The 21,466-nt window shown below is 40.6% G+C and overlaps 2 protein-coding genes across 3 annotated transcripts; one reads left to right on the top strand and one right to left on the bottom strand.

The window, feature by feature from the left end:
• Nucleotides 1-3,060: 3,060 nt before the first annotated feature.
• Nucleotides 3,061-10,733, top strand: pdia3 (protein disulfide isomerase family A, member 3). The gene is made up of 13 exons (XM_034149118.1): nt 3,061-3,387; nt 4,264-4,342; nt 4,445-4,562; nt 4,717-4,824; nt 5,053-5,182; nt 5,465-5,581; nt 7,450-7,575; nt 7,842-8,024; nt 8,518-8,626; nt 9,026-9,154; nt 9,334-9,413; nt 9,618-9,675; nt 10,158-10,733. Exons 1-13 carry the CDS (start codon nt 3,254-3,256, stop codon nt 10,278-10,280), a joined length of 1,494 nt encoding a protein of 497 aa, XP_034005009.1. The 5' UTR covers nt 3,061-3,253; the 3' UTR covers nt 10,281-10,733.
• Nucleotides 10,734-11,576: 843 nt separating this feature from the next.
• samm50 (SAMM50 sorting and assembly machinery component) lies at nt 11,577-21,274 on the bottom strand. Of its 2 annotated transcripts, none has more exons than XM_034149119.1 (15): nt 21,119-21,274; nt 19,767-19,877; nt 18,524-18,625; nt 18,333-18,420; nt 18,115-18,221; nt 16,942-17,072; nt 16,714-16,801; nt 15,944-16,072; nt 15,767-15,838; nt 14,448-14,534; nt 14,220-14,290; nt 13,224-13,291; nt 12,989-13,144; nt 12,335-12,476; nt 11,577-11,763 (listed from the first exon to the last, which is right to left on the bottom strand). In XM_034149119.1, exons 1-15 carry the CDS (start codon nt 21,137-21,139, stop codon nt 11,718-11,720), a joined length of 1,419 nt encoding a protein of 472 aa, XP_034005010.1. In that variant the 5' UTR covers nt 21,140-21,274; the 3' UTR covers nt 11,577-11,717. The 2 variants fall into 2 exon arrangements, with proteins under 2 accessions (XP_034005010.1, XP_034005011.1); XM_034149120.1 differs by having other exon boundaries at nt 12,989-13,135.
• Nucleotides 21,275-21,466: the final 192 nt, after the last annotated feature.

The raw sequence follows: 21,466 nt of genomic DNA, 5'->3' as shown, positions 1-21,466 counted from the left end.
ATTCACTCTGATTGAGTCATTGAGGTGTTCATCAGTAAGTCTTGTCCTGAATTTGGATTTGATAAAGTTCATATCAGAGAATGCTGATTCACAGCGATATGTTGACCCAAATAAGCAGGACAGTTTCAGTGCAGCAGTTTGAATGTTTTTGAATTTCTCTGGGTCCAATAGCTTCCAGAAATCTTCGTCCATCTGATGTGCTTTCAGCCGAATGTCATTCTGGAGATTGATTATCTCCAGCTCCAACTCTGAAGCACTGAGACTGAAAAGGCTGGCCAGTTGCTCAGACATGTCAGTAACATCCACGATGTTGAATGGGTTAGCAAGGAAACTTGCACAGGGCTCAAGCTGCTTAAAGTCAAGAAACCTGTCCTCAAATTCCTGCCCAAGCTTAGTTAAGCAGTCACAGTACTTTGACAAGTCAAGAAAGCCAGCAGCAGCTTCATTCTCCTGCAGTACTTTTTGAACAGAGGGGAAATGATGCAATTTCTTTCCCTTTACTTGCTGGAGATATAGACACAGATTTGCTTTAAAGGCCTTTACAGCACTAATCATGTCACATACTGTTTTGCCATTGCCTTGTAGCTGGAGGTTAAGCTGGTTTAATTTTCCTGTCAGATCAGTCAAAAAGGCCAGGTCAAGTACCCAACCAGCATCAGATAAGATGGAAGTGTCCTCCCCTCTCTCTTCCATGAAGAGCTTTACCTCATTCAGCAAGGAGAGGAAGCGCTGTAGGATTTTCCCTCTACTCAACCACCTCACCTCAGCATGGAGAAGGAGATCTCCATATTCAGCTGACATTTCCTCAAGAAAAACTTTGAAGCTCCTGTGTTGTTTTGCCTTCGCTCGTATAGAGTTTATTATTTTTATCACAGGTTTCATGACATGATTGAAGTCCATAACTTTGGCACAAAGTGCTTCTTGGTGAATGATGCAATGGTAACTCAGGAAACGTGGGAAATATGGATCTGACTTACAATTTGCGATAAAACCGTTGTGGCGACCTCTCATAGCCGGGGCTCCATCAGTTGTTATGGATACAAGCTTCTCCATTTGCACGCCTTTGTTTATGAAATAATTCTTAATAGAATTATACACGTCCACACCTCTTGTTGTGGTTTTGAGTGGAAGCAGTGTCAGAAATTCCTCTTTCGCCGTAAAATCCTCAAACACCATCCGGATAAACACAGACAGCTGAGCTGTGTCGCTCGCATCCACCGACTCGTCGCACTGTATGGAGAACCACTTGCACCTGACCATGTCCCGCTCCAACTGTTCCATGGCATCCACTGACAGCGCCGACACTCTCCTCGCCACAGTGTTGGGTCCCAGTTGCACATCATCAATGGCAGACATTATCTCCGACTTGCTCTTGTGGTCTCTGAACAAAGTCTCTGCCATAACAGACATCGCTCCCTTAAGAACACCGCCATCAGTGAAAGCTTGTTTGTTCTTTGCCAAATACTGAGCGACTCGGAACGATGCTTCTGTAGCTAGGCTAGCTTTCTTGGCAGGCTTCGTGAACAATGACTGCTGCCTTTGTAGCGTAGCTTTTAATTGTTGTACCTTCTCAACGCGAAGGCAACTGCCGGCGGGATACTCCTTTGAAAAGTTTTCGTGAAGTTTTGTGAAGTGCCGCTCCACATTTCCCTTCTTCCCCACCGCAACACTCGAGCCACAAATTAAACACACACACTTGTCTTTGATGCTCGTAAATAAAAATTCATGTTCCCACTCGTCATGAAAGTAGTATATTTTAGATTTCTTCTTTGACGGACCTTCCTCAGTTGTCATGACTGCATCTTACATCTCTTTTTCTCTATTTTTCTTACTCTCAAAATATACTACATAAATAAATATGTCTCAACATGTCAACTGCACTTTAGCGCCCTCTGGTGAGCTACTCGGAAAACCTCCGCGAGCTACTGGTAGCTCGCGATCGACGTGTTGGCGACCCCTGGTGTAGGACCATACCTATATAAGGCATATTTATATTTTTTTTTTCAAAATACCAAACAGATCATGCATTTTAGCCATGCCTCATTTTGCTCAATTTGACATTTTTTAGCTCTGTTTTTGCAAGGGCAGATTCTGTGAGAACAGCACCATCTACAGGCCTGGCATATGTACTACAGCGTCTCCAGCGCTTTCGAACGGCAATGGCCGTGGCTGTCTCCTCCTGATTGGTGGAGTTGGCCCAATAGCCGTAGCGCCACCGTCCTGACGTCAGGACAGTGTTCAAATCTGGATCAGTTTTTATCAGATCCGTTGCAGCCCCTTTTTTAGAGATTTGGGTATGGAGGAAAATAGAGAGGGTTGTGTTTTCTGACACTTGGTGAGTTCCCTGGAACACCGGGGACACACATTCATGTATAAAAGACGTACAAAAGTGCATTTTGCATGATAGGTCCCCTTTAAATAAGGATGCAGGCCAAGGGAGAACATATAACAAGAACTAGTGGTAGAGACTAGAACTGCGAGCATAAACTAATTAATTGCCCAACAGAAACTTAATTGGCTACTGTTTTTATGAAGAACAACTTTTGGGGGAAAAAGTTGAAACCCTTCAGCTTTGAGAATTAAAAAATATATATTGAAAAATAAAAATACCACGGCACACCTGTTGTGTCTTAAGAATGTATTCTATAGGAAAACAATAATTCCCAGAATAAGTGATGTCTTCAAATATACTGGGAATCACATTTTCTTTATTTAATTAAGAAGAAAAGAAATCCAGAGTATTTAATGCAAGTATTTCCAAAGACACCAGCAAATGTCCTTCCCTAAAAGAAAATGCTAAATAAATATGTTTTTCACAAAATTAGCAATTATTAAGATTAAGATTAAATCTACACCTTAAATAATTACACATTTAGAGTTATTTGTACTTCATTAAAAAGCCATGCTAGCAAGCAGTCAGTCAAGTAACATCATCGATTCTGTGTGATTTTTGTCGAGTTCTGATTGGTCCTGAGACGACGATCTCTCATTTGGCGGTTTCCCATTGGCTGACTGAGGCTGAGTGACAGGTAAAATGGACCAATGGGAGGCTGCCACACTGTGGTTAGGAGAGGTCCCCGCTGTCTAACTGCACATCTCTCTCTTTCTCCAACATCAGCCTCCAGTCTGCTTCATTTGGCCCTGTCGGAGAAGCTTTCAGCCGCACAAGAGCTGAAGAGGAAGAGGAGGGCTGCCCACAGAAACAATTTGCATCTTTTTACTTTGTTAAACAAAGTAAAAAAGCCCTTTTAACATGTTGAGGGTGCTGGTTTTGGCTGCCCTCGTCGGCTTCATCGGGGCCAGCGACGTGCATGACTACACGGATGATGATTTCGAAAGCAAAATTGGACTCCATGGTCTGGCTCTTGTGGAGTTTTTTGCCCCATGGTGAGTATTTCCTATAGATTGGATACAACATAATGCTTTGTGGAGAGCATTTTAGGAACTATGTGGCAGATTATCAAATTGTGTGTCAAATAGTCTTCCTTTTATTGGCTAGTGATCAAACGTTAGCATGTTAGCTAGAAGCGGAAAGGTCTAACTCCTAGCTGTTCATTCATAGGTTTTGTTTAAGTGCACCCGTGATTGACAGACATGTATTACTTGACAGTGCATTCAAACATTAAACTGTAATAAATGAGGTTTCGTTAACAATGATTTACTGTTTTTAGCCGCTGTGAAGCATTTTCTATGGAAACTGTGAGCTAATTATGCTACCAGGAAGTTAGGGGTGTGTCCTTTCCCTGTTGTAACGTTCTGATTGGTCTGGGAAGTTTTGGTGTCCTTCTCTGATTGGTCCATGGCAACTGTGTAATGTGGCAAACTTAAACAAAAAGTTTATAATATTGACTAAAACGGTGAAATTAAACACTTGAGTAAACGCCAAGGTTTTTTCCAAATGCTAAAATACAATTTCTTCTGCGTTGTAGTTTAAAGATTGTGAAAATGTGCTTGTTTCTTAGTTGTCTGTGACAATAAACCAAGTCATTTTTGATCATTTTGCTCATCTTTGGTCATGAAAATATGGGCTTCTGACAATTCAAGTTACTTGGTTTATAATCTTGTGAATCACACTCCACTTCTTTTTTCTTTACTAACTTTTTTTAATTTGACACACCCCTATTCACCTTAGTGGTGTCAAATTCCACTCTGAAATAACTTGATCTCCCTCCGGATTTCCTCTAAGATGAAACTTGAACACGGCTTAGTATATTTGTAAGTAATTCCCTTGTTTGACTGATCCGTTTCCTCTGTGTCCTTTAGGTGTGGCCACTGTAAGCGACTGGCACCTGAGTACGAGGTAGCCGCCACTCGTCTGAAAGGAAACGTCGCTCTGGTCAAGGTATAATGCACTTCAATTAACTCCGTTTCTTTCAGTGTGGCTTTCTGTTCTGAGTCTCTCTCGTGACTCTTCAGAAAGTGAACGATTTTCCTTTCCCCTCAGGTCGACTGCACAACCAGCAGCAACGTATGCAGCAAATATGGTGTCAGTGGGTACCCGACCCTGAAGATCTTCAGAGATGGAGAGGAGACGGGTCCCTATGATGGTCCCAGGACTGCAGGTATTTGCCTCTGATATGATTTTTTTTATGCGTGTTTAAATTCTATTCAAGGCTCTCTATCTGATCCTCTGTCACCTCAAGGTTATTGACATTTCTTCTGCTTCCCTCCCATCTTCTCTCTGTCGTCCGTCTGCTTTCCTCTGACTCTCTGTAGATGGGATTGTCAGTTTCCTGAAGAAGCAGGGTGGACCAGCTTCTGTGGAGCTCAAGACCGAGGCAGACCTGGCCAAATACACCTCAGACTCCGACGCAAGTGTTGTTGGTGAGTTACTTCTCAAATTTCAGGCACTGTTAGAAAAATCTGGACACGATAAGACCATGGTTATTGCATCCTGATCTGAACATCTTAACAATTTGTATCGGTTTTATTATTTTGCACCGTTGAGGAGCCTGTGACCTAAGATTTTCATTGATATATCTACACTGTAGCTATGGACACATGACAATACAAGCCTTGAATCTTGAACATGATTCATCTTTTCGTTCCCAGGGTTCTTTGCTGATGAGAAGAGCACAGCTCAGGCCGAGTTCGCCAAGGCCGCCAACGCCTTGAGGGACAACTACCGCTTCGCCCACACCAACTCTGAGGCTCTCCTCGCCAGCCACGGCGTTAATGCAGAGTAAGTAGCTCCTCCTAATAATAATACATTTTATTTAAGGCGCCTTTCATAACACCCAAGGACACCGTACAATTTGTTAAATATTCTAAGAGGTAAAAGCAACAGAACATGATAAAAACACAAACATACCATCATGGAGAAGACAATTAAAGTGTACTGCCTTTTAGTGTATTCATTATTCTTGCTTCAAGTCCTTGGGAGCAGATATTTGCTAAATACCTTGTGCCCTTACACATTTGTGATGCAGGAAGACTTCATTGACATTTTGTGTTTTGTTTCCAGGGGAGTCCTCCTGTTCCGCCCACCAAGACTCAACAACAAGTTTGAAGACGGCACCGTCCAATTCAGCGGGGACGTTTACACGAGCAACAAAATCAAGAAGTTCATCCAGGACAGCATGTGAGTGTTAAAGTTATCTCAACCCATCATCTAACATCTGCAACATTTGCAAACCTCGCCTACGATAGCTGGTCTTGTTAGCACTGGTGAACCCATCTGTTATCTTGCTCAGTAACGGCACATATTTACATGCATGGCCCAGTTCCAACAGGACCTTGTGTGGTGGGTGAGGCGTCCACTCTGCAAACAGTCAGCGCTCACTCATGTCTGTTAAGTTTCTCACTTGTCATTAATAAAATACTGGACTTTATAGTCTGGTTCAATGACATGATGGAAGTTAAATAGAAAATAATAGTGGTTCTTTCAGAGTAGGAAAAAAAAAAAACGGTCCTTGCCAATCATCATGGCTGCATCATTTTCGACAGCTCGGTTCAGATAAAAACCAACATCGAGCCAGAGAGATACCTCCGTTTGTTTGAATGCAGTTGAAAGAGAAGATCAATATCTTCAAACTCAGCATGAAAAAGTATTACACTTAGAGATATGTGGAGACAGTTTGCTGGCCTCTCAATCTTCACAAGTTATGTCTGGTTATTAAAGTTGGCTGAAGTCATCTTTTAAGTTGATATTGCCAAACTGTTTTTTAAGATGTTGTACACTAGTGAACTTAAAAACACATTGTTTTAGTAAGTTCTCTTCAAAGTGAAAACACAAGCATGCTATTTCCATTGTTATTTCTGTCCCCCCCTCCATTTGCATTCAGGGCCCATTAGACTGCACTAAAGAGAGTTTCCATATTTGAAATGTTGAGGCAATCCATCTTGGCAGTGATTCATTTATGTGTTGCCCATTATGTGCAATAAGTGACTTTTTAATACTTTTTATTAATTTACAGGACGTGTAACGATCAATTTGCCTTTTTTAGTTGGAATTTCAAGCACACGTTTCTATAAAACTGTTACAAATGGGTTCAAGATGATGTTATCTACATATGGTGAACCAGTGTTCACACTTAGTCATGTGACTAAGCTGCAGCTTCCTGTGCCCAAAATACACTCCTATTTTCTTTCACTTTCCCTTTGTTCCTGCCTCGCCTCTTGTCTCAACAATACCTGCATGAGGTTGAAATATGCAGCCAATCAGTGTGTTTGCATTTCACCTGGTCTGCTTTTCAGGCAACTTGTTATCAGACCGAACCTTTAAACAAACTAAATGATTGCACTACACTACATGTGTCAAACTCAAGGCCCGGGGGCCAAATCAGGCCCGTGGTGGATTTAATTTCGGCCCGCAGGATAATTTCTAATTACTATTAGATCTGGCCCGCCGGTATATTGCACGCACACCTTCACTCAATCCTGAGGGTTTCCTCAGCTCAGAGCCTGACCCCAAACATTGATGAACTTGCACCCAAGATGAGATGCCAAGTATCTGGCTTGAACTAGCATCACAGAGCAGCAACCTGAGTTTACATGGATGTTTCCTTCTGCACTTTCTTTCTTGAGACAACAGGGCATGTTTGGTTTTTTCTTTGAGGGAAATAGTTTTTTTGAAGCTGTTGTTGGCCTGTGGAAAAATGTAATCATAAGAAATGAGTCGGGAAAAGCTGCAGATAGAGCCATAAGAAATGAATGCAACTGATTATTTAATGTTTAATGTTGTTTTTATAGGCAATCATTTAAGCTTTGTTAGTTCCAGGTTTAATATGTGCAATAAGTTCATTCAATAAGTTTTGCAATAAACATTGAACCAGTCCGGCCCTCGACTAGTACCTATTTTTAAATGTTGGCCCACTGTGTATTTGAGTTTGACCCCCCTGCACTAAACCGTCTGTACCTCTGTATGAGTGGTTGTCCTAAAGCAACACTTGTTGGTTTAAATTCCTTTTTGTAAACTAATTCATCCTTCCCCTCTTTTTTTCACCTCAGCTTTGGAATCTGCCCCCACATGACAGACGACAACAAAGACCAGATCCGGGGGAAAGACCTGCTGGTGGCTTACTATGAGGTTGATTATGAAAAGAATCCCAAGGGCTCCAACTACTGGAGGAACAGGTACGCGTTTCTGAACTCACCCCAGGGCCGATGTTTTCTCCTTGAGCTCAAATCCCATCTTTTCTATATATTTTTTTAAACACACAAATGGAGTTGAACTATATTTAAATGAAAGAAACACTTTGGTTTTTACTTTCTCTCCCTTAATTACAAACTTGAGAAACCGCTGCTGTCACTTACGTATTTTCATCCTAGGATTAGAGAGGCCATTTTCTCCAGATCAAAAGCATGACTTTTAAAACGGACCACAATTTCCTTTTTTCCAGGGTGATGAAGGTAGCCAAGGTCTTCCTGGATCAGGGCAAGAGTCTGAACTTCGCCGTGGCCAGCAAGAGCGCCTTCGGCCAGGATGTGTCCGAGTTCGGCATGGATGGAAGTTCAGGAGAGCTCCCCCTGGTGGCCATCCGCACCAGCAAGGGAGACAAATACGTCATGGCTGAGGAGTTCTCGTAAGTCATGGCGAATGTTTGCCACAAGTGCACCAGAAATGACCAAAGAAAAACACATGCATGAGTCATTTAATTACACACACACACACACACACTCTCTCTCTCCCTTTGTCCAGATGTTTTAAGACTGTTATCTAGACAAAGAGAAATACTGTACAATCACTCATTCAGATTTTTAAAAGTTGTACAGAAAAGTATAATTAAGGACATCCATTGCCTGTTTGCAACTTAGAAATGATGTATCACTTGTATATAGACTCTTATGGCACTACTTCTATTCTATTTTATTGTATTTACTTGTACTATGTTATCTGTTTTATTGTGTTGCACTGTTGGAGGAGCCTGTGACCTAAGATTTTCATCGACATAACTACACTGCACGAAGGACAATAAAAGCCTTGAAATCTTGAAAATGTTAAAACTTGGACAGTGTTGATGTTTCTTGGTTGTCTCTCCCCTCCTTAAACAAGTTGTGTTCTTGTTCTCCCGACAGTCGTGATGGCAAAGCTCTGGAGCGTTTCCTGCAGGCTTACTTTGACGGCTCGTTGAAGCGTTACCTCAAATCAGAGCCCATCCCAGAGAGCAACGACGGACCCGTCAAGGTGAGACAAAACATCCAGACGGATTCTTCATTTCTGCGCTGTTGATTTTTATGAATTTATTCCAACTGTGACCTTTCGCATGTTCCCACTTTTTTAATACTTAATGTGTAGTAACAAATATACACAGACGCTTCATCCTTCAATAGATCCTGAGTTCAGCCTCAGGTGGTTTCAATTACATTTGTGTTAAGTTTCGTAAGGGTAGCAAAACATTTTTTATTTGAATTATTTAGAGCAGAGCTTTCTGAATTTTCCGGACCATTTGCTACTATGTACCAAGCACTAATTCTGACTTTACATACCGACAATGTAACAGTAAAAAATGCCTCACTCGTATATAGTCTTTTATACATTGAATCCATAATGATTAAACCTGTGATGTGTACCCTTTGTGTTCAGGTTCTTGTGGCAGAGAACTTCGACTCCATCGTGAACGACGACAGCAAAGACGTGCTGATCGAGTTTTACGCTCCGTGGTGCGGACACTGCAAGACCCTGGAGCCCAAATTCAACGAGCTGGGAGAGAAGGTGAGGAAACTGAAATAGTACTCTGAATAAAAACTGCAGATTTAACCAGCTGGGCAAAGAGAAAAGGTTTGGGGTTGAATAGTTTGTGTCAGTTAATCATTTCAGCTCTGTATTCAATGGTTGCTAAGACTCTCTAGATGTTGTGAACAAGCGCACTAACAGTTTCTCTCCTCTTAAAGCTCGGCAATGATCCCCACGTTGTCATTGCAAAGATGGACGCCACAGCAAACGATGTGCCATCTCCATATGAAGTCAGCGGGTGAGTGTTGATTATTCAGGAAGTAAAACATCCGTCCGTTTATATGTAGGCTGATAAGTTACCCTAACCCTTGATAAAATTCATCTTTGTGGATTTGGGAACCTTGGATAAGGTGTCACTTTATTTTTTAGGCTTGGTTACAGAATTTATACAAAGTATCTAATGGTTCAGTACGATGTATTAATGATTTGATTTCCTCCTCAGATTCCCCACACTGTACTTTTCCCCAGCTGGAAGCAAGATGAGCCCGAAGAAATACGAGGTAAGAATCCCTGATCAATAAAACAAATTAAAGTCTTGTTTGTTGATGTGGCAAAACAATCCACTGTCCCTCCCATGGCGTTGTGGATTCTGACTTCTGACCAAACCTGTGCAGAGGTCGTTGTTATGTTGCATCAGTTCATATTTGTTTTTCAATACGGACGGCCACCCTACAAACATACAGAATCAAGATGAACTCTGTTCAAATGTATGGAAAGGAGTTTGCGGTATATTCCAGCCATAACAAAAACTGACTATCATGCACGGTGGCTAACATGTATGTCCATATATGGGACAGCAGAGGGAGACATTAGTTAACATGTATATCAAATCCAAGTATCATGTAAAAAAATATATATAAATATATATTGAGATGTAAAATATGACTCAAAACATTAAGTTATAATCCTATTAAAGTAAAAATGGCTTCAGTATTTGTGTTTCCACTTTGCTAATTGTCCCGTCCCTCCGCTCGTGTTGCAGGGCGGCCGCGAGGTGAGCGACTTCATCGCCTACCTGAAGAAGGAGGCCACCAACACTCTGGTGGTGGAAGAGGAGAGCAAGAAGAAAAAGAACGACGACGATGACGACAAGATCGAGCTATAAAAGCTCCAAACAGGAACTCAACATCCCCTTCACAACAGGAGGAGGAGGATTGGGGAAATCCATGCAAACAAAGGACTAAATTATATTCCACTCTTAGTGAACTACCGAATGCTCTGAGGCCGAAACAGACGGTCCCTTTAGGTCCTCCGTTGCTCTGGGAAATCTGTGGAAGGAGGAGGCCAGGGCCTGCCCGATGTTTAAAAACAAAAACAAATTCTTAGGGAAGAGGGGACAGCTTTTTGAAAATTGAGATTTTTATTTCCCTTGGTGTGTCTTCTGCACCTCAGGCTGATGCACTTTGACGCCAGTCATCTGTCGCTCTGTTTTTTTTTTTTGTCGTCGTCACGGGGATAATGGTAATGGTGAAATCCTTTTTTTTTTTCTTTTTGTAACGTGTCTTTGTTTTTGTACATTTGGAAGGATTGTGAAATAAAAAGGCCCACAAAACCAAAACTTACTGTATGATCTTCATTCAAAGCTCTTGTTATTCCAAATATTGTTTAAAGTCATAGCATATAATGATTAACATATAGGGCTGAAACTTTCCATTTTCAGTCAATTGATCTTTTAATCATTTTATCTATTCATTGTTTCTTCTGAATAGCAGAATGGTATAATGTCTTTAAGTTTCCAGAGTCCAGGATCTTCAAATACCTTGTGTTTAATTAACAGAACAAAACCTTAAAATATTCAATGTTCATATTTAAGAAGCTCAACATACACCCCAGCACGTGCACTCCGCTCTGCATCAGCCAAACGGCTCGCTGCACCTTCACTGCGAGGGGGACCAGAGTTCCCATCAGCAAAAACACGTGGGTTTGCTATCCTGGCTCCAAAATGGTGGAATGAGCTCCCCATTGACATCAGGACAGCAGAAAGCTTACACATCTTCAGGCGCAGACTAAAAACTCATCTCTTTCAACTCCACTTCGAGCAATACAATTACAGGACTGGCTTAGTTGAGTAGCACTTGAAATGTTTTGGCTCTATGAAACCTGATGTACTTATATGATTCTGTTTTCTTCAAGTTTGTATCTTCTTGGTCGAATGCACTCATTGTAAGTCGCTTAGGATAAAAGTGTCAGCTAAATGTAATTAACATATTGTTTTTTTTCTTTCCTAATCAATTAATTTAGCAATTATTCAAAAATGTAAATACAATTTGCTGGTATACGACTTACAGATATGTATCTTGTGACATACTCTGGTTCATTCATGAGAACATGTAAACTGAGTGAAGGAGTCAAATCTGAGACTACGGAGTATTTGACCTCTGAAAAATGACCCAGTGCAAAAATCAGTGCAAACACTTTTATTGAACTAATTAGTCGTAACAACAACTCTGTACAAGCAACTTCCTGTTCCAATTTCCTGTTTCTGCCATTAAATAATGCTGATACAAAACAAACAAAGTTCTACATCCAAAGAAGTGTGGATTCACAGGAAGCGGATTCCTGCTCCGAACTGGACGCCATCACAGATCCTGCAGGGAACGGAGGAAACGGTTAAAATACATTTCAAAGAATATCAAGAATCAGACTTTTTCAGTGTGGAGTTGTATAAGGTACTCGCATATAGTCAGTGTCACGATAGTTAATCAATGTAATGCCGCAAACTAATACATTTTAACCACCTAGAAAATCGAGTAGGTTTGCTCTGCTTAATGTACTCTGTGCTTAGAGTGAAATTATACTACCTTCAAAGGCACCATTGAGAAAAACAGTAAAGACAAGTTTGACTTACAGCCGAGAACATATTCTGAATATAGTGTATACTTAGACTTACTTCTAGTTATAGATACTTAAAGATAGTGGGTTGTAATTTTTTGTTTAATTGACTTTTTTTCTGTGGCTATGGCAGGACTGTAAATTAATAATAGACCGACTATTGACATTAAACAAACCCACTTCAGTCATCAGGTGCAAGCTTGACAGTGCTCAATATTTCCTGCATTACTGACACATGTAAACAGATGTGTGAGGCTCACTTTAAGAGTTAGAGAGCCCACCTGTCCAGGCAGTTTCAGTGTGATTGTTTCCTTCCTCAGCTCTTACCTGTCTCCGCTCTGGACTCCCATGGGAATGCAGTAGTTCAGCTCCAGCCTGGCGATGTTCCCCAGACGCAGCACGACGCCCACTCCATACGACCAGCGGATGCATTCTGCCAGTTTCTTCAGGTGAGCTTTTGGCCCCTCACCTGAGTGAAAAAAAAAAATGTTTTCATTTCTGAATGTATCTATTATATTGCTTTCCATCATATATTTCTACTACACTCCACACCTTCCAAACCAGAGGGTAGAATACAAATTCAACCTAGGGCTGGGCTACAATCTGTTATTACACAAGTTAGTTTAATACTCGATTCTAATTGGTCAATTTGGACATTCCAGAGGTTGTTCATTTTCAATAACAGACCACCACTAAGGAGAACAGACCGTTGCTAACGAGGATCAAGGGACTATGTGAAGAGTTAAATAAATGTAACGTCAGCTGTGGATAACTAACATATATTTTCTCCATCAGAAAACACCATAGAATCATTTTTGAATATTATTTTATATTCACGTCAGGATCCCGCTCACCTGGTGGTCATTTTTCATGAATGACCGCCTCTCTGCACATTATCCCCTACTCCATATTGTGATACGAGATATCACGATAGCATGAACCCAAAACATTACAGAGGTGCTCGTTCTGTTATCTTCTCACCATAGTTGAGGTTACAGAGGTTTCCGGCGTTGAGGAAGAAGTGCGTCCTGAAGAGATCCCCGAAGCCTCCCTTGCCCGGCCTGAAGGGCAGAGGGGTGTAGAGGTGCAGCCCCCCCGCCCAGTAGCCCTCTCCTCCCAGGTAGTCTCCTGCCACATCAGTAATCAAAGCACACAACATTTAAATAACCATCAAACTCCAACGTTCACCAGAAGCTCAGAGAGGGTAAGGTCTCACCTTCACTCTGCGGGCCCAGACTGTACATACTGAACCCTCGGATGCTGGTGGGGCCGCCCAGATAGAACCTAGGAGGACCACAGAAACACATACATTTCCACATGTATATATATCTTTTTTTTCTTACTTTTGAATGCTATTTTATTTCTATTTCTGAAATATTTTGGACTGTTTATTTCTTATGTCATAATGTCATAATTTATGCTGCTGCAATGCAAACATTTCCTAAATTGGGATCTGTCTGTCTGTCTGTCTGTCTGTCTGTCTGTCTGTCTGTCTGTCTGTCCGTCTATCTATCTATCTATAACATACGATATGTAATACAGTTATGAGTTTTCAGTTGTGGTAATAATCATATTATTATGTACTTTTGTATTTCAATGCTTTTGCAACAGTCCCATGCCAATAAAGCCACATGGGATTGATTAAATGAAGATGAGAACTGAGACATAATTACATTCTTTTATTGAATATAGTTTTCTCAATTGCAGTAATCTGTCTAAAAGTTTCCTAAATTGTGCAAACTTGTACTCCCTGACAGAGATATAGGTCAGAAAATTATTATGTTTTTAAACGTTAACTTGAAAACAAATCTTTTGAGCCCGGCTATACAGTATATACTGTTTTATAAATCTTTGGTTTGCCCTACATCCTTATTTATGATCTTTTTCATTATCTTTGTCATAACGCTACATCGAAATCATAAAAAAGGCACTCTCTAAACCTACAAAACTTGTCTTAAATGAATACCTTATTTAAGTTTTCTTCAATATCAAAGTATTCCAGTGATGGATGTCTTAACGTACACGGGTACTTTGCAAACACAAACTTCTAATAGTTAATTTCGTCAACACTTTTGGTGCGAATTTGGTAGAATGTAAAAGAAATATAAGCAAAGAAACTAGGCCAATGTTCTCTTGAGTGCCACGACTTCAAACACTCTGGTCCCATGCATATCGTAATAGTTTATAATAATGTGGTGCATTGTTTCTGTACCTGTCTGCTATGCTTGTTGGCTTGTCCCCAATGGGCAGCAGCAGACCCCCCCACATTGATGCAGAAAGGACCTGGAGGAGAAAAGGGTTTAATAAAGTGAATTTATCTGCTAACAAAAGCCTGAATATGTTACTGGAATCATTTATTAGGATCTTGAAACCCAGAGAATACAGCATAAAGTGTTTTAAAAAAGCTATTTTTTTTTTTTTAAATGAATGTGAATCTCACCGAGTCCCAGAAGAGTGTTTTGTTGAGCTGGATCTCAAAGTCCTCCTTCAGGAAACTGGCGTCTCCTCCGGTGTAACCAGCAAGTTCCTACACATCAGAAACAACAACAACAGAAACGTTAACCTGGTCCACATGCACAGTCGTATTGTTTTTTATAATTTAACTTAAAAACTAGAATTACCACCCAGTTAATGCAGTTGCAGTTTAGATTAATTTTCTGCCCAAAATGTCATGGTATCAATTCATCCTACTAAACGTTTTTGTAAAATTGTCAGTAGCACATGTATTCAGGAGTGACGGACAAAAACATGTTTTGTTAGTGTCACAGTGACTATTGATTGGCAAAATGTAATTAGTTCATCCTTGGACGTTTGAGCCCAATTTGAATGAATTCCCTTCAGGTTTCAGGCCTGAGATATTGCATTCACAAGGTTGGGCAAGACAGAAAACCTTAAAGGTCACCTATCATGCTATTTTTAGGCAATAGCATGGGTCTCAGATATATAAAAAATATATAAAAAACATGTCTATGAAGTGTTTTGCTCAAAATACCAAACAGATCACCCATTCTAGCCATGCCTCATATCCCTCTATTTCACTTCCTGTTTCAAAAGTGCTGATTTTGGGCAGCTACTGTCTAAACTAAATACTGCCGTGATGAAACGCCATATCATGGATTATCAAGGATTATTTCTGAAACAGTATGGAGCTCAAAGGCTTTCTCTCTTGCCGGTTATACCACAAGGTGAGTTCCTTTTTATTTCCTGCTTCTTCACACACATGCTCTCCAGTACAGGTTAGCTCTGAGTGTTAGCGATGCTAATGTAAACACCGCACATCATAACTTTATTTCATTTTATAACTATTATTATTTTTGTATTGCTCATGCTCTTATTGTTATTATGTTATTATGTTGCATTGTTGTTGAAGCCTGTGACATAAGATTTTCAACTACATAATTACTCTGTAACTATGTCAGATTGACAATAAAGAACCTTGAACCTTGACCATATTACGTCCAAAACAGTCGGGCATTGTTTCTGATAGCAACGTTTCTGATAGGGCCGTGGGTGTAAAGCCAGCCTACATTTCAGATATTACGTCATATCGGACGCAAATCTGGATCAGCTCCGTTGTAGCCCCGTTTTTAGAGATTTGGGTACGTAAAGAGAGAGGGTTTTATTTTCTGACACTGCGTGAGTTCCCCGACACACAGGGGACACATGTTTATGTATAAAAGACATCAAAAAGTGCATTTTGTATGATAGGTCCCCTTTAAAATATACACATAAAAAGCTCTTCAGTATTAAACGACTAACCTGATGGATCTTCAACAGGCCGCCTTTCCTGGGAAGGATGGAGGAGTTTCTCGTGTCGATGACCATAGAGTGCTGAAAAACAAAAGGACACCAATCACACATAAATCCTGGTTTATCACCCACTATATTCCCAAGCCTACAGTCAAATCATTTGAATGTAAAATGAGAGAGAAATACCGAGAGAGAGGATTTGAGGGAGTGGCCGCTCTCCTCCCGGACGGCGAAGGAGGCGGTGCGAGCGAGACAGCCGAGCTCCCTCCACACCCCCTCCCACTTCAGGGTCTGGCTGGTCTTCCACAAGGGGAACTGAGGGAGGGGAAATGGTTATAAGACGTGAGTTACTTTGGTACAGATCACATGCATTATCGTACATCATACATTGTTTGTAACAAAGCATCTATTGTGTCCTTAAACCATTATGGCTCTGTGAGAGGCTTCTGTTGTTAGACCTCTTTATCATTCCATCCATTAAATCTCAGGACTGCTTCCTGTCCTAAATGGAAATTGGAAAAAGGGATACACTCTCAGCTTGGAATATTAATTGATCCCTCGAAAACTAAAGAATAAGAAGCCAATTCCTTAAGACTTTGATGATTTGAAATGCTCTTGGTTACAAACTGACTCTAAATTTCACTTTTCAAATGAGAGTTTCCTATGCTTGATTTTAGTTTTTTCTTGTTTTGTTTTTTCTGTCTGTAGTCTGATCTGATCGTCATCAATGGGACCCTACTTGTTAAATAAAGTTTTAATGAAGAATGTAAGAAAACCAAGTCCGAACTCTTTTTTAAAGAGCAAACCCCCAGTACTTTACAAATCACTGTACTGCCTTCTAGTATGACTCTTTGCGGCTCAGTTAACTTACAGTGGACACAGAATTTGTTTTTGAAAAAAGGTTTTAACTGCGCAAAATGAAATAAATAGACACATGAATAGAAACAAGTATTTACGCTCATCTCTCCAGAGACGCCTCGATCCGTCTCCCTCAGTGAACTCCAGGGAAACTGACCCGTTACTTTGTACATGTTGAGTGTGATGCTGGTAGAGAAAAAGGAAAACAATTAAATGTCAACACCTGGTTACAGTTCCTTTGAGATCACAACATATACCCATCTCTCTAAAGACCATACTATGTAGTGACTCAATTAGACATAAAAACAGTCTTTTTGATGTCTTACTTTCGTTCAAAGTTCCCAGGTTGGGGCTTGAAGAAGGACAGACCGTAGGACGTCTCTTTGGTGCCGTAGGAGAACTGGAAGTTCATCTTCTCTGCTCGACCTAAAACGTTGGGTAACTTCAGGCCCAGTACCTGAAAACAAAGCGGGTTTGATGATTACAGTTTCAATTGTGTATTCAGAAGCATCCTAACCTTTAAAAAGATCACATGCAAAAGACATTTGAACTCAAAAGGCCTCAACAAATAAACACATCGCGATAAAATAACCCAGTGCGACAAACTTAAATTCATATGAAATTATCTTTACAGAAGACATTGGTAATCCAGTTTATTTCATTCAAAATATGTTTATATGCAAGTATGCACATTAGGGTGGTCCTTAAAATTGAAAGTGGGAAAGTCTACGCTCCAACCCCCAGAATTCATTCTATTAGTCAAGAAAACTCTTCTGGTGAATGTGTTCCTCAATCTGACAACATGTACCCCTCCCTCATCAACCTTGAAGTGTAGCCTCAGTTGCAGCACCGTGGCTGCTGGTGTGGCAGCCCAGGTCCATGAGGGGGGGGTACATGTTGTCAGATTGAGGACAAAATTCAGCAGGAGAGTTTTCTTGACTAATAGAATGAATTCTGGGGGTTGGAGCGTAGACTTTCCCACTTTCAATTTTAAGGACCACCCTACGTGAGGCTAAACTTCAAGGTTGATGAGGGAGGGGTAAATGTTGTTGGAATTTGAATAAAATTCACCAGGAGAGTTTTCTTGGCTATCATAACAAATTCTGGGGGTTGGAGCTTAAAATAAATGAATTCTAAAATGTACATGGCACTAAGGACCACCCTAATGCACATTTATTTTTACAGCACATTTCAACAACAATGCAATTTATGTTTTTTACTTGTGTTTCTCTTTTTATCGTAAGATACTGTTATGTTTGGCTGTGAAAAATAAATATTAAGTAAAAATATTTTTTTAGAAAGGGGCAGGTCATATAACTTTATTTTTTTCTCCCTGCTCCTTTTTGATCAATGGTGTGTTTATAGAGACATGTTTTGTTAACAATTATTATACATTACGTTTTGCATACCATGAACGGAACAAATAAAAATGAAATGCAAAGTGCTTTAGTAAAAAACCTTGAGCATTAAGATATAGTGACATTTATCATATTGCTCACCATGCTTCCTTCATTGTTCCCGACCATGGTGTTGTAGCTGCCGGTCATCCGCCTCAGCTCGGTGACTTCAAACGTCACATCGAGGCCGTTAGGAAGAGCACCGTCACCTGAAGAGAAGAGAAAAAACATGCTTGTTTGGTTTAAAATAACAAGTCAGATATCTTGAGATTGTGTATGTAACAACTCTAGTCTGATATCAGTGCAGTGATTGGCTGTACCTCTCGATGTGTCAATAACAACTTCAACTTTTCTGAAGATACCGAGGCGCAGCAGCTTCTGTCGGGCTTCATGGGACTTTCGCATCACCTGCACAACAAATGAAGTCATGTTTTTTAATCCTGTTACAGTTACTCAGAGGCCTACAACTAAAGAATCATTGGGTAGTTCAGCTGTATCAACGTGCACCTACATCTATCAGGTTCTTTGCCCGGAAAACTTCTTTGATTTCGTACGTCAACAAGTCATCCTTCGTTCTTCCGAGCCCATCTATGTGGACTCGTTGAACGACAACCTGAGAAAGAGACAGGCAGCGTTAGGAATACAGAGAAGACAAAGAACAAAAATATGTATGATAATTTTGCAAATAAACACTTCTGGTGTATTTAATAATAATAATAATAATAATAATAATAATAATAATAATAATAATAATAATAATAATAATAATAATTCATTCTATTTAGAGGCGCCTTTCAAAGCACCCAAGGACACCTTACAATTCATAAAATATTCTAAGGAAAGGTTTAAGACAGTACAAAAGGACCGTGACACTGCAAACATCGCTGCAACAACCCGCTGCTGCAGATACACTCTTTACAACATCAGGAGGATACGTCCCCTCCTGACCCAGAAAGCCACGCAGGTTCTGGTCCAGGCTCTCGTCATCTCACGCCTTGACTACTGTAACTCCCTCCTGGCTGGTCTACCTGCATGTGGCATCCGACCTCTGCAGCTCATCCAGAATGCAGCGGCTCGTCTGGTCTTCAACCTTCCAAAATGTTCCCACACCACACCACACTGCTCCTCCGCTCCCTTCACTGGCTTCCAGTGACTGCTAGAATCCACTTCAAGACACTGGTACTTGCGTACCATGCTGTGAATGGATCTGGCCCTTCCTACATCCAGGACATGGTTAAACTGTACACCCCAGCACGTGCACTCTGCTCGGCATCAGCCAAACGGCTCGCTGCACCCGCACTGCGAGGGGGACCCAAGTTCCCATCAGTAAAAACACGTGGGTTTGCTATCCTGGCTCCAAAATGGTGGAATGAGCTCCCCATTGACATCAGGACAGCAGAAAGCTTACACGTCTTCCGGCGCAGACTGAAAACTCATCTCTTTCGACTCCACTTCGAGCGATAGAATTACTAACAAAGCACTTATATACTAACAAAGGACTGGCTTATCTAAAGCCAGTTGAGTAGCACTTGAAATGTATTGGCTCTATGAAACCTGATGTACTTATATGATTCTGTTTTCTTCAAGTTTGTATCTTCTTGGTCGAATGCACTTATTGTAAGTCGCTTTGGATAAAAGCGTCAGCTAAATGCAATGTCATGAAATGTAATGTAATAGGGAACATGTAGGGAAACAGGAGACATGTAGCACTACAGTGAGTAGGCTGATAATGCCTGCAACATAACAAATCTTACATTCTTGTTTTCAAGGACTTCTTGCTTCTGCTCGTGCTCGATCTCAGGAGCCTCGATGTCGTCAGGATGGATCCCGAGCTCCGGCCCTCGCATGGGCAGAGGGTCCAGGCTCTGCAGCACAAGATATTAGGCAAAACATGTTTTAGAAAAAAGTGTGTTTAATGAATTAGAATAAGTTAAATAAGATGCTACGAAAACTCGAGGTGATTTTCTGGTAATGTTAGGTGTTTACTATTGCTTTATCTGCTCATTTGTTTCTCCGTTATTGGATCAATGGCTCTATAAAGTGTCTCAAGACATAGTTCAGGATGACATCTTCGTTACTGTTCAATACCATTACCCAAAGATATTAAATTCACAATAAAATAATAGAGGTAAAAGCAGCAAATCCTCACATTGGAGAAGCTAGATCCAGGAAATGTTTAAATAAATCAATTACATGTTTTGAAGTGAAAATAACTTAATGATCCAAATAGTTGATGAATAGTTTTTCTGTCAATTCCCTTCTCAGTTCTGCTATAGTATTTTAACTGGACCTGTTTGATATATTTTTGATAGTAATCTCGTTTATTTTCTTGACTATTGCAGTTTATGTGTTTTTTTATTGTATGCACCAAACCAAAACGAATTCCTTGTAAGTGAAAACCTACTTGTCAATTAACCTTATTCTGACTAACCCGTTACTCTTAATTTTTTATTTATTTTGTTAATGAACAGTGTTACTTGCAGCTAAATGAATTGATGCCAAAGGCCTTATTTGATGATTACTGTGTTGAGATACATTTTAAGACATACCTAATAGCCTCCTAAAACACTTCTCTTTAATTATTCAAAAGCTTAATTGCTATGTGCACAACAGCTTCAGCTAAGTTGTTTACAATGCACATCTTAAAAACCCAGGCTCCTTCATCAATGCAACAAACAAAGACCTCAAGTATTGCAAGAAAAATGTCAATGTTGTTGTTCTTTTACAAAAATAAAATTATACAAGGCTACATAACACTCCCCTGTATTTTCTATATCATGTCTTTGACTAAAAACAACATCTGGTGTGAGAGAGGGGATGTAATCAACAGTGTGCAGCAACACTACAATGAGTGAAGGAGCCTCTAGCATCTGTCAGTACTCGCAATGGGTTAGATCTAAATACACAGCAGTTTAGTTGTGAGATTTTAAACTAACAAGCAGGAAACTCATTCAGTGTCTCACCACAGCTCTGAAAGCCTAGTTACAGCTTCTTTAATTCACATTATGGGCCTTTCTGCAGCTCAGTGGCCGCTCTGCATGTTTTTTGACTGAACACACGGAGAGGTCAAAGTGCTGACTAACACGGGTACCGGACTCTTTCTTACCCGGGCGTGGACGGTGCCCATGCTGAGCTCCGCAGGGCGCTTTCCCGGGAAATGTGGTCGAAAGTCTGCGTGGAAAAAGAGCCACCAATTTAACCTACAAGTAACCGGAGGAGAAAGGCGACGAGGCTCCAAAACGGGAGGCGGCTGCCGCGTCACTTCCTGACCACGCCCCTTCTGCTGGGCTGCGTTCAACACGACAACGCCGCAAACCGTTAAGAAAATCACGTAGAAATACAAGTTTACTAGCATTTTTCTACAAGTACTATTACTATGCTCAATATATATTACATTAAATTAAACTACATTATTATGGAAGGCTTGAGCTGCCATTGTAATAAATAAATAAAA

Source organism: Trematomus bernacchii, unplaced genomic scaffold, assembly GCF_902827165.1.
Source record: "Trematomus bernacchii unplaced genomic scaffold, fTreBer1.1, whole genome shotgun sequence".
In the NCBI taxonomy this organism is placed as follows: Eukaryota; Metazoa; Chordata; class Actinopteri; order Perciformes; family Nototheniidae; genus Trematomus; species Trematomus bernacchii.
The sequence above is the reverse complement of the archived record's forward strand: the minus strand, read 5'-3'. Positions and strand labels throughout refer to the sequence as shown.

Excerpts from the sequence above, each read along its gene's own strand:
- pdia3 (XM_034149118.1), top strand. The coding sequence starts at position 3,254 with ATGTTGAGGGTGCTGGTTTTGGCTGCCCTCGTCGGCTTCATCGGGGCC. Across the intron at positions 3,388-4,263 it reads GTGGAGTTTTTTGCCCCATG|GTGTGGCCACTGTAAGCGAC; the intron begins GTGAGTATTTCC and ends TGTGTCCTTTAG. Across the intron at positions 9,676-10,157 it reads TGAGCCCGAAGAAATACGAG|GGCGGCCGCGAGGTGAGCGA; the intron begins GTAAGAATCCCT and ends CTCGTGTTGCAG.
- samm50 (XM_034149119.1), bottom strand. The coding sequence starts at position 21,139 with ATGGGCACCGTCCACGCCCGG. Across the intron at positions 16,802-16,941 it reads CCTGGGAACTTTGAACGAAA|CATCACACTCAACATGTACA; the intron begins GTAAGACATCAA and ends TTTCTCTACCAG. Across the intron at positions 16,073-16,713 it reads GCGTCTCTGGAGAGATGAGC|TTCCCCTTGTGGAAGACCAG; the intron begins GTAAATACTTGT and ends CCCCTCCCTCAG.